Below are 13,541 nucleotides of genomic sequence, written 5' to 3'. Positions count from 1 at the left end.
CATCCCAGAGGGATGACTGGCTACATGATCAAGAAAAAAGTCAATTTTATATTTACTTACTAGGAAAGTGATCTTTTATAAAATATAAGAAAAATTTTTATTATTTCATCATTATTATGACAACTATTTTTCAATGACAAAAATCATGAAAGACCCATCATTTATTTGCATACTAAGTGAAAAGTAAACTCTGTATCAGTTTCCTTTGAACCAGAAATCACACTTATAGGGATTTATCTGGAAGAAATAATTTAATAGGACCAAAAAGTTTATACACAAAAAAATTCCAAAGGAATCTATATAATAAAAACTAAAAATATGAATGTCTCTGAATAAAAAAAGGTTTAGTAAATTACAGCAAATAAAAATGATAAAATATACATCCATTAAAAAATAATTAGCAATGCTTTGTAATATGTGAAAGAAAGAATTCAAAAGTGTTACATGTAGCATAGATCAAAATAAATTTCAAGGGCTGGGATATAGCTCAGTTGGTAGAGTGCTTGCCTCACATGCACAAGGCCCTAGGTTCAACCCCAGTACCAAAATAAATAAATAAATAAATAAATTTCAAAATAAAATAAATGTTATATGACTTTATTAAAATAAATTGTGATAACTATAAACAGAATGAGATATTAATTAAAGATATGAATTAAGACTTCCTAGGCTCAAAGGAAAGATTTTGATTACCAAACATTTAAAGTTTCTATATGTAAAAGAAACCATGGTAAATTAAGTTACAATATAAATTTTAAAATATGGATAATATCAGAAAACATGTGAAAAAGATACCTATAATTCCTAATATACAAAGCAGCTTTTTTAAACATAAGAAAAATACACCAATGGGCAAAGTACATGAAGTGGTTCATGAAAGCAATGCTAAAGGTTAATAAAAACAAGAAACACTTAGTAATCAAATAAATGTAGCTTTAAATGACAATGTTATCATTTTACTCTTAAAATTAAACAATTCTTTAAAATGATAATGCCCATTCTGGCAAAGACATGTAAAACAATTTTTATTTACTACTAGAGGTGTGAATTGTTACAAACTTTTTGTACTCTTATATACCTGTGAAACCATCACCACAATCAAGAAAACAAATATTTTTATCTTACCTAATATTTCTCAGTCCTCTGTAATCATTCTTTCCCTATATTTCTGTCCCCAAATGACCATTAATCTGCTTTTCATCAATACAGATAACTCTATAGTTAAAGTATGTAGTCTCCTTTTGTCTGGTTTCTTCAGCATGATGCATTTGAGATTCATCCATGTTGTGTGTATCAATATTTCATTTCTTTTTATTGTGAGTAGTATTCCCTTTTTTTAATATTTATTTTTTAGTTATAGGTGGATACAATGTCTTTATTTTATTCTATGTGGTGCTGAGGATTGAACCCAGTGCCTCACGCATGCTAGGCAAGCGCTCTACCACTGAGCTACAGCCCCAGCCCCTAACAAGATAGATTTTTTTTAAATTTTTAGTTGTAGTTGGACACAATACCTTTATTTCACTTATTTATTTTTATGTGGTGCTGAGGATCGAATCCAGGGTCTCACAAGTGCAAGGTGAGCGCTTTACCACTGAGCCACAACCCCAGCCCCAAACCAAGACTTTATTTTTCTTTTTTTGGTGTTGGGGATTGAACCCAGGGTCTTGTGCATATGAGGCAAGCACTCTACCAACTGAGCTATATCCCCAGTCCAGTATTCCCTTGATAGATTTTTTTATTGTTGTTGTTATTTTCCTGTTTACCTATTGATGGAGATTTGGGTTGTTTCTGGTTTGGTGTTCTTCATTATCCACAAGTTTTGAGGTCCAGAGGAAAATGACTGCAAAGGTCTACATTTAACATCCCAGTATACCAACTGGTTCTAAGTATCAACTGCAAAGACATGTATACTAAAGATGTGAATATAAAGGATAAATTATAATGATACCTTTTCTATAATTTTTTCTTACCTTTTCATAAACTGTACTGTCTAGATAAGGGTAAATATGAAATGCTCCCCGAATCTTCTTCACACCTGGATACAGCAAGGGGAGCATATTAACATAAGCCACACCATGAAATGAAAGCTGACTTTCATCATCAGTCTAAAGGAATAAAAGAGAGAGTTGTTAATGCCAAAGAGTAATGTCGCATAAGGTGAGAAATTGACTCAGACGTGCAGACTCAGTTTTAGGAACAAACTCTACTACTTAGCTAGTTATGTATCTTTGGGCAAGGTATATAATATTTTGGGCTTCTGTTTGTTTAGCTTCAAAATTGGTTTAATAATACCATGATCTCTGAGATAATACATATCAGCAATATTAATAAATATGCTAGCTGAATCAATACATACTCAAATTAATTGATAATACATATATTCAACCAAAAAGTCAATTTTACCATGTTGTTTCTTAGGGGGAAAAAATGAGACCTTATTAAAAAACCTAACAAAGACTTAAAGGCATCAGCAGTTTTGGCTTCTAGCTTTTGTTCATAGAATTACAAGAAATAAAATGAGGCTTACAAATCATCTAGACCAATTATGACCAGTAGGCTTTTTAACTTATACCCAAATTTTCATCAATTGGTAGAGGTGTTTTAGCATTCTTTGAAGAGAAAAATTCTGTGTATGCATCTGGGTTCAAAAAAGTGCTTTGATCAATGAGCAATGTGTGCCATAGATAATTAAGGATGAAAACTATCTATCATATATTTGCAATACCTGATCTAAATTCTCACAGAAAAGATGAGGAACATGTAAATAAATATGTTTTAACGTCTTTTTTTTCTTTTTCTTTTTTTTTTTGGTACTAGGGATTGAACCACGGGTCACTTAACCAGTGAGCCACTTCCGCAGCCCTTTTTATATGCTTTTTGAAATTTTGAGACAGGGTCTTGCTAAGTTTTAGGGCCGCACTAAGTTGATGAGGTTGGATTCAACCTTACAATTCTCCTGCCTCAGGCTCCCAAATTGCTAGGATTATAGGCATGTGCCACTGTGCCCAGTTTTAACATTGTTTTATGGTTTGCTGTATAAATCCATTTTTTGAAAGAAATTTAATTCCAAGCTTAAAAGTAGTCTTTGATTTTGCCTCCTATAATAATAATAATTAGAAACTAGATTCGGAAGTTTTATGTTCATGTGATAACAGTATGTGGTTTAGAAATCTCAGGAAAGTTAGCCAATATATGTTATATAATAACAGGGGGAAATGGTGTTACAATGATAGTATTTTTACTATGCAAAAGCTTGTTTTTAAATCAACCACGTAATCTAGATACTTCTACATGACCCCTATCCTCACAGAGTTTATGACCAAGCAGGAAAGATCAGACATGTACAGATAAAACAGTATAGAACATGTTCTAGGCTCACCAAAGCTCTATCTTTTCAGAAGAGTAGCAAATCTATGAATGCTATTATGTTAATTATCAGTCTAAAACATTTTGATGGTGGGTCTAAAAGAAATTCAGAAAATATACTAGGTTGTATTTTGACTTCGAAAAATGGCCATTTCATATGGTTTGCTTATGGTAAAACTATGATAAAAGACTATGGGAAAATAGGATATCTGGAAATAAGGCCTGGGTGATTATTAGTAAACAACAAGCAACTACAATGGCAAATAATCCTGGGACAGAGGGGTTTCATGGGACATGAGACTTTCAGTCCTAAAACCAGGAAAGTCAGGAGAAGAACCACAGTCAGTTCATATTTTCTTTTGGTATCAGAATTAGAAACAGAAAAACAGGTTGAGTCTGAGCCAGCATTTCTTATATGAAGGGTTTCATTTGTTTGTTTACAATGAGGTCTTACTATGTTTCCCAAGTCAAATCCTGAGCTAAAGTGATCCTTCCACTTCAGCCTATCAGATGCTGAGATCACATAAACCAGCCACTGCACCTGACTTTATAAATATTTCTGAGTGCACATATTTACCTTTTCAGTTTTTCCAGCTTTCCCTTTGGGTGCAATAACCAGAGGAACTCTTATCATCTCTACAGGCCAAAGCCAGCAATCAACAATTCGCTTCTGAAAACTGTAAATAAAAAATCAGTCCATTAGCATTATGTGCAAAAATGGGGTTAGTATAGTTTAGAATCAAGGTAAATAGTCTTCTCTTCTAAAAAGTAATGGAATGCACATAAATAAAAACTTGTATTAGGTTGGTGATTTTTTCCCCTAATCTACACAATTCCATAAAAATAATTTTACTCGACTGCCAGCACATTTTTGAGAGCAATTTTGCAAAATAATCAAAGGCTTTTACAATGTCAAATCTTTTTTTTCAGAGACAGTTTAATTTAGTAAAATAGATATGCATATTAATACAGATATAAGACATATATAATCAGTTACTTTAAATTTCTTATTTGATAATTCCAAAATCTATCTCAGGATAGTTCTTAGGCTACCTTTATCTCTTCAAACTATTTTTTCATCACTTCTAGCCTTCTTTCTAATATTTTAATTGGAACCTAGATATTATGTATTGGGTAATAGGAACTGAGGTAATTAGGGTTTTTAGTGTGAAGTTTTATCTTAATATAGTTAGGAGCTGGGATATATTTAATGTTTATTATTCTAAGTGCCAGAACTTGAGGTTCATTTCTTTGTTTTGGGGGGTGGCTATTGGGGATTGAACTCAGGGGCACTCGACCACTGAGCCACATCCCCAGTCCTATTTTGTATTTTATTTAGAGACAGGATCTCAAAGAGTTGTTTCATGCCTTGCCACCAACTCTCTAGGTGGTGAGCAGAGGACAAAGGAAGAAACCATTTTGCAGCTTCGGGGCAGGGTCCAGTAACTAAGAAAGCTGTTTCCTGGCAAACATGAGTTTGTCCCAAAATACAGACCCAGTAAACACATACTGCACAACATTGTGTGCGCTTAAGTGACCAGAAGAAAATCCAATGTGGAGAGAGGTTTACACAAGGGACAACTGGTCGTGGAAACCCACCTGGCTCTACCCCGCCCCCTCCAATCCAACTGCTTGCAAGGACTGGCTGAGAGAGATGTCAGAACTCGAAAGGATAGTAGTGGGAGACATTGTTTGGAAACTGAACTCAAGACCAGGAAACGTGGGGTCTGCAGGTGTCGTAGAGGAGTAAGAATTGGCTCCCCCACCACACTAGTGAAACCCAGGAGTGCCCTGGTATAAAGTCCTCCTACCTGGACCAGCAAGTACTGGGCCCTGGAGGTGTGCAGATTTAAAACCTCAGACCAACTGGCATTCAGCAAAGAGCCTGGAGCCAACATATGCCTAAACCCTGCCTCCAGGAATTCTGCTTAAGGGTTGCTGACTCACTCCAACAATCCAGAGGGTGGAGCATCACACTCCAGAAGACCACACCTAAAACTGCTGAGAAGAGAATTTTAAGCTTCAATGGCAAGAATTCTTTAACTTTTCATTGCATTTTTTAAAATTATTATTCTTTTTCACTGTTTAATTGTGACCTTAATGGTACATGGATATTTATATAGTTTCCTATTTTTTTCTTCTCATCTTTAGCATTTTTGAAGCCAATTATTTTACATGTATTAGTTTTTTTGTTAACTAGGATGTTTGATTAGTATATTTTAGTTTTGTATTCTTTTATTTTTTTTAGTTAAATTTATGTGTATTTTTTTTCTACCTGCTTCCATTAATTCTCTCTTTTCTTGTACTAACAGCCAATTCCTCATTCTTCTTTCACTCTTCTTTAATATTTTACTTCTATCTTCTCTCCTCCTCCCTCATAATCATCACATCTTATATTACTTCTGTTCTTTCCCTGTCAACCATTTGAAAATGTAAAACTCTTTTTCAAACTTGCTATTCTTATTATAGGCATTACTGATCATATAATTTCTGTTTACTGTGATAATTGACACTGCAGACACCATAGTAGGAACTATTTGGTTTAATGCTGTAAATTGTTTGCATTGGTTGTTGTTATTATTTGTCTCCCCCTAACAGTGAGGTACTAGAAACCTTCAGGGACACTATAAACACAACGGATAGAAACTATTGCTTCAGGTCCATACTGTTAGATGAGCAGACATGAAAAAGCAAGGAAACAGGGGCTGGGGCTGTAGCTCAGTGGTAGAGCACTTGCCTTGTATGTGTGAAGTACTGGGTTCAATCTTCAGTACCAGATAAAAATAAATAAATAAAGGTATTGTACCAATTACAACTAAAAATATTAAAAAAAAAAAAAAAAAAAAAGCAAGGGAACAAATTGCTCCAAGCAAACCAAGATACTCCAAAGACAGAATCCATCGATACCATAGTAGAAGAAATGTCAGAGAAGGAGTTTAGAATGTACTTAGTTAAACTGATCTATGAAGTAAAGGATAATGTAAGAGAGCAAACACAGGCAGCAAAAGATCACTTCAATAAAGAGATAGAGATTCTGGGGGAAAAAGAAACAAACAGAAAGCCTTGAAATGAAGGAAACAATAAACCAAATTAAAAATTCAGTAGAAAGCATCACCAACAGACTAGACCACCTGGAAGACAGAACCTCAGGCAATGAAGACAAAATATATAATCTTGAAAATAGAGTTGACCATAGAGAGAAGATGTTAAGAAACCATCAACAGAACTTCTAAGAATTATGGGATAACATGAAAAGACCAAATTTAAGATTTATTGGGATAGATTAATGGCAAGTAGATACAAACCAAAGGAATGCACAATCTTTTCAATGAAATAATATTAGAAAATTTCCCAATGCTAAAGAATGAAATGGAAAATCAAATACAAGAGGCTTACAGGTTTCCCAAATGTGCAAAATTACAAAAGACCTACATCAAGTCGTATTACAATGAAAATGCCTAACATACAGAATAAGGATAAAATTTTAAAGGCTGCAAGAGAAAAATATCAGATTACATAGAGGGGAAACCAATTCAGATCTCAGCTCATTTCTCAATCCAAACCCTCAATGCCAGGAGGTCCGGAAATAATATATACCAAGCTCTAAAAGAAAATGGATGCCAACCAAGAATCCTACATCCAGCAAAATTAAGCTTCAGATTTGAAGACAAAATAAAAGCCTTCCATGATAAACAAAAATTAAAAGAATTTGCAACCAGAAAGCCTGCACTTCAGAATATTCTCAAGAAAATATTCTATGAAGATGAAATTAATAAAAGTGAAAAACAGCAAGGGGAGGAACTACACTAAAGGAATAGTCAATCCAAAGGAGAAACAAATTCAAATTAAAAACTAGAAATAAACCTAAATGACTGGGAACACAAATCATATCTCAATAATAACCTTGAACATAAATGGCCTAAACTCATCAAAATACATAGATTAGGGCTGGGGTTGTAGCCAGTGATAGAGCACCTACTTCATATTCATGAGGCCCTGGGTTTGATTCTCAGCACTACATAAAAATAAAGATATTGTATAATTTTTTAAAAAGACATAGACTGGCAGATTGGATTAAAAATAAGACCTAAAAATATGCTGTCTCCAAGAGTCTCACCTCATAGACAAAGACATCCAAAGACTGAAGGTGAAAGAATGGGCAAAAACATATCATTCACATGGATGGTATAAACAAGTAAGGTTTTTTTTAAAATGTTTATTTTTTAGTTGTAGGAAGACACAGTACTTTTATTTCACTTATTTATTTTTATGTGAGACTGAGGCTCGAACCCAGGGTCTCGCACACGCGAGGCGAGCGCTCTACCACTGAGCCACAACCCCAGCCCTATGACAAGTAATGGTTTTGATCCTTTAAAATAGACCAAGTTTATGTAAGCTACATAATTGTAATTATACAATTGTTGTATTATCTTAACAAAGGAAACAATAAAACAAATTAAAATTCAGTAGAAAGCATCAGACTAGACCGACAGATTAGACCACTTGGAAGAAAGAACTTAATACATTTTTACTATCTGTAGAGTTGTTTTGTTTTGTTTTGTACCAGGGATTGAACTCAGGGGCACTCAACCACTGAGCCACATCCCCAGCCCAATTTTGTATTTTATTAGAGACACTGGGTCTCACTGGGTTGCTTAGTGCCTCCGCATTGCTGAGGCTGGCTTTGAACTTGTGACCCTCCGCCTCAGCCTTCCGAGCCATTGGGATCTGCAGGATTGTTTTGATAGCTCCCTTTCCAATGATATTTTTCTTGATTATACTTGTTAGAATTTTATCAACTTTTAGTAGTATTATTTCTTTTCTATTTCACAAATTCCTGCTCCTCCTCTTATTTTTTCTTTCCTACAATTTAATTTGAAAATATGACTGTTATCTAGCTTCTTTCTCTAGCTTCTTTCTGTTACAAATACTTTAAAAGTTATAAGTGTATATCTGAGTACGATTTTGTTCCAGAGATTCTGATATTTTAAGCTTTTATTATCATTTAGTTCAAAACACTTTTTATTTAATTTTCATGGGCTTTCTTCTTTTATGTCATAGATATTTATAAGTGTGCCATTTAATTTTGAAGTAGCTAAGTCATGGGGATGGGATTCTATATATATATATATATTAAGGTGATTGATTTCTTTTTTTTTTTTTTTTAATTTTATTTTTTTTCGTATTTATTTTTTAGTTCTCGGCAGACACAACATCTTTGTTTGTATGTGGTCCTGAGGATCGAACCCGGGCCGCACGCATGCCAGGCGAGCGCGCTACCGCTCGAGCCACATCCCCAGCCCCAAGGTGATTGATTTCTAATGTAAAACACAGTCTACAGGAAAAACAGTCTGCATGATTTCAAATAAAAAGAAACAAGCAAACAAACCAGAGATAGAAAAAAAACACCCATACCTAAAAAAGGGATAAGGATAAGAATTACATTGAACTTCTCTTCAGAAACTATGCAACGAAAGAAGTGAAGAAAAATATTTTAAGTATTGAGAGAAAAAAAAGCCACCAATTTTTTAAAGGGCAAAGATGCTCATTCAGATTATAGATATATTGATAAACCTCTATTTTTCATCTCTCCCTAAATACTAGATTACTGACAGAAAATAAGAGTTACTTACACAATATCAAGTGTCCTATTCTTTGGTAATTAAACCCTGAATTAGTTTGGGTGACAATATATCCAAAAAAAAAACAAAAAAAACAACTTATTTTCTAGCCTTTCTTGCATCTAGAGATGGTCAAAGAAATGTAAACAGAGGTTACTAGGTTCCAAGAAAGTTCTATAAAGAGGACTAAGAAGGACCTCCTTATAGAACCTCCTTAAAATCCTGTGGCTTTTCCCCTCTTCCAACTTTCTGCCAGGAACATAAATGTGCAAGCTGAAACTCTAGCAGTATCTTAGACCATAAGACAAACTTTTAGATGGAAGGCACATATTAAAGAAGGTAAAGCAAAAAGAAAGATTAAGCCTAGATTTCTGATAACACTGTGCAGCCACCACAGTCCAATTCTGGATTTCTTTTATATGAAAGAGAAATAAACATACATCTTGGTTAAGCCATCATCAAGAGGTACATCTGTTATTAGCAGAAGAACACAAAGTTTAACTATTTACAGATATGAGCAAGAAAAAGTCTCAAATCATCTTAACTCAAATGTAAGTAAAATCAACACAAGTAACTGTCTTCCCACCTATGATCTTTCTCTTCCTACCTGACAACTGCAGGAGGATCAAGGTAACAGCGACTTTCCAAGTCCCAAATAATCCTTTTCTTTGTGTACTCTGCTTGGTTCCTAAATTCTCTGTCCTATAAAATAATAAGAATAATTTTATTCCATATGTGTCACATTTTCATCCTACTCAATCTGTGGGGCATTCTTGTAATGGATTTGATTGCAATATTTTATTACTACCACTCTAACTACTATGAAGTATGACCACTATTGTAGCTACTACCACCACCTTAAATTTTTCAGGTATTTTACTAATAGAGAAGGTAAGGTATATTACTTACATAATCTATACATCAGTCCAGTACTAAGTGCAAAATATTTATTCACATCACCTCAATTAGTGATCCTTAAGCAGGGATGTATATTAAAATCCTGTGGAAGCTGGATGAGATTTTTTTTTTTTTTTTTTTTTTTTTGGTACCAGGGATTAAATTCAGGGGCACTTAACCACTGAGCCACATCCCCAGTCATTTTTCTATTTTATTTAGAGACAAGGTCTTGCTGAGTTGCTTAGGGCCTCACCAAGTTGTTGAAGCTGGCATTGCATTCCTCCTACCTCAGCTTCCCAAGTCACTGGGATTATGGGCTATGCCACCTGGCATAACCCATCTGGTTTAAGGCTTGGCCATTTCCATAGTTTTAAAGGTTTCAAGTGATTCTAATGTGCAATCAGGGTTGAAAACTAGTGATCTAAATTAAAACATAATATAAAATCTAAAGATCTAAAATAATAGAGCTGATCTAAATTGGGTGCGATGGCACCTACCTATAATCCAGAAACTCAGGAGGCTGAGGCAGGAGGATCAAGAGTTCAAAGCCAGCCTCAGCAACCCTAAGCAACTCAGTGAGACCCTATCTCTAATAAAATATAAAGAGGGCTGGGGATGTGGCTCAGTGGTTGCATGCCCCTGGGTTCAATCCCTGGTAATAAATAAATAAGAGAGTTGATCTAAATTAAAATATAAATCTAAGGAAAATATAAACTTTCACCTACCACAATGATAAGAAAAGATACTGCACAATATTTTTAAAATACTGCTAGTTTTATCAGTATTGTTGTAAATATTTACAGTCAGGTAATAAAAATAATTTCAACCATCCTCATTTTACAACTTGTACTATTGAATAATTCCCCTAATGATTATCAGCTAGTAAAAGAAACATTTGCAAATGTATTTACACTATTTTCTATGCCACTGAGAAATTATGTGTTGTAATAAAATAGGTTTTAAAAAGAAAGAATAATTTCAAAAACCTGAATGTTCACTAATAAGAAACTAAATAAATTAAACTATGTCCAAACAATGTCATAACATAATGCAAGTTCATAAAAGAAAGAAAAATAATGAAATGCTCATTATGTAGAGATATAAAAAAAAAGTTCAAGATAAAGTGAAACAAAGCAACCTGCATAATGGTGTAACTGTGCATACCTTTACATATGTGTAAACAAATGATGGGGAAGCAGCACAGGTACGTGTGTATTAGTGTATGAGCATGTATGAGGCAAGAGTTATATTCCCCCTATTCTCAATATGAGTAAGCACTTCCTACCCCCAGTTTAAAAAAACAGAAACACTTCATATCCTAAGAAATAATAGCAGTGTCTTCCTGACTATGAATACTTCCAGTGAATCTGGATTTACTAAAGAAAAACAATTTCATCCCTTTCACTGTGCCAATCTCTGAGGATGTTTCATGACCATTTTAAATCTGATAAACAGTGAAAAAACTGGAGTTTTTCATCATGAACAGACTGTAACTGTGGCGACCCTAGTAATTTTGTGATGTTCCCTTTTAAGTACTTATTATTTTTTACCTGGTGAGCCAGTCCTTCTGAAATCTGACTCCCTTTTATTCTATGTAAGGAAAATTTCCCCTTAATTTTCTAAATGCTTCTGTCTTTAATCTTCCTTTGACCATTTGTATATTTGCTTTAATTTATTTTTTTTTAATATTTATTTTTTAGTTATAGGTGGATACAATATCTTTATTTTTATGTGGTGCTGAGGATCAAACCCAGTGTCTCACGCATGCTAGGCAAGTGCTCTACCTCTGAGCCACAACCCCAACCCAGCCACAACCCCAACCCTATTTGCTTTTATATGTATAAAAAGTATCTGGAAAGAAACACAAGAAACTGTAATAGAGGTGACTAACTAGGTAATGGGATAGGAGAAGGGTTTAGGAGAAGAGATAGACTAGGAGGGAGATTTTCACTGTATATAGCTGAATTTTTTATTTTAAACTGTGACTGAATTATTATCTATTCAAAAAACAAAGAGTAAATTTGACATAAATTACTTACTAGACTTAAGAAATCAAACTGGGCACAGTGGCATACACCTGTGATCTCAGCTACTCAAAGGCTGAGGATCACAAGTTCAGGACCAGCCTGAGCAACTCACTGAGACCCTGTCTCAAAATAAAACATAAAAAAAGGGTTGGGGCTATAGCTCAGTGGTAGAGTGCCCTGAGTTCAATCACCAGCATCCCCCCACACATAGACATTAAAGGGACATTCCCATCAGAATTAGATAGTTAAGTGTTTTGATATATAATTCTTTTATTTTGATAAGTGACAGATGCACATAAACTAGTGATTCGAAAATGCCCTGAGTTTATCACAAAAACCTGTTCACTTTCACCTCAGGGTGGTTGAGTTCTCCTTCTTCTTCCTCATAGGGACCACCAACAATGTACGCATCAGGAATATTATTAGCTCCTGGAGCCAGAATGTTGGGAATAGGCCATTTTTTGGGTCGGGGAAAAGTTTCTCTTTCCCCTCCAAGCTTCAGTGTTCCATTCTTGAATAAAATGGGATAGTCCTTCTATAGAATAAATACAACAATGAGAAAAAAGTGTAAAAAACTTTGAAAAGGACAAAGTGATTACGGGAATGTCTATTACAAAACATATCTTTTCATGATTATCTGATTCTGTGTAGGGGTATGGCGTGCCCTTCATTGTCTTTATGCCATTTTACTTTTTATAAAATTGTTGATAATGCAAATTATTCTTGTCTATAGTTACGCAAATATACATTTTGTCTAGTGGCAATGTAATTGGTTAATACCCTAGGACTAATAAGTTTTGAATTATTAGAAAAGTTATTTCAGCATTCCTGATACCTACTCATAGGTCACTTCTTCCCATTCTACGGATTCCCTTACCAATTAGTTAAATAAAATCTTTGATAAGACTGTCATTTTGTATATGAGGCAATTACATTTGTTTAAAAATTATCCTTTGAAAAAACAAAATCTGATGATTTTATAGGCATTTATTTTCATATCCCTTAATTTATCTAAAGCTTATTTGCAATGGAAATTAGCAAAAGATAAGAATAGTCAATCTATAGAAAAGCAAATTGAAAAATCCAACATTTAAAAATAAATAAGCTTTGTATAATTAATAATCAGTGAAGCTGGGTGTAGTGGTGCACGCCTGTAATCCCTGTAACTCTGGAGGCTGAGGCAGGAGGATCACAAGTTCAAGGCTAGCTGCAGCAACTTAGCAAGGCCCTACCTCAAAACAAAAAATAAAAAGAGTTGGATATGTGACTCAGTGGTTGAGTGCCCCTGGGTTCAATCCCCAGTACCAAAAATAAATTAATTAATTAATCAGTGAAATGTATATTAAAGCAACGAAATACCACAGATTGGCAAAAGCAAAGTCTAAAAATATCAAGTGTTGACAAAATTATGAATTGAAATAGTATTATACGTTGTTGATGAGGAATGTAAATTGGTACAAGTATGGAAAGTAATTTTGCAGCCTCTAATAAAATTTAAAATCTACATATGAGAGGGCTGGGGTTGTAGCTCAGTGGTAGAGTGCTTGCCTAGCATGTGTGAGGCCCTGGGTTCGATCCTCAGCACCACATAAAAATGAATAAGTAAAATAAAGGTATTATGTCCAAC

General features: G+C 34.2%; 1 protein-coding gene across 2 annotated transcripts in view; it reads right to left on the bottom strand.

The window, feature by feature from the left end:
• Cfap70 (cilia and flagella associated protein 70) overlaps nucleotides 1-13,541 on the bottom strand; it is a 94,536-nt gene that overhangs the window by 62,576 nt on the left and 18,419 nt on the right. For both annotated transcript variants that reach the window (XM_071611176.1, XM_027931355.2), the window contains exons 7-10: nucleotides 12,267-12,449; nucleotides 9,598-9,692; nucleotides 3,947-4,046; nucleotides 1,974-2,108 (exon numbers count right to left, since the gene is read on the bottom strand). In XM_071611176.1, coding sequence (XP_071467277.1) covers nucleotides 1,974-2,108; nucleotides 3,947-4,046; nucleotides 9,598-9,692; nucleotides 12,267-12,449 — 513 coding nt within the window. The remainder of the gene's footprint in view (nucleotides 1-1,973; nucleotides 2,109-3,946; nucleotides 4,047-9,597; nucleotides 9,693-12,266; nucleotides 12,450-13,541) is intronic.

This window comes from Marmota flaviventris, chromosome 4 (genome assembly GCF_047511675.1).
Source record: "Marmota flaviventris isolate mMarFla1 chromosome 4, mMarFla1.hap1, whole genome shotgun sequence".
Classification (NCBI taxonomy): Eukaryota; Metazoa; Chordata; class Mammalia; order Rodentia; family Sciuridae; genus Marmota; species Marmota flaviventris.
Note: the sequence above shows the minus strand (reverse complement) of the source record. Positions and strands in the feature narration are given on the sequence as shown.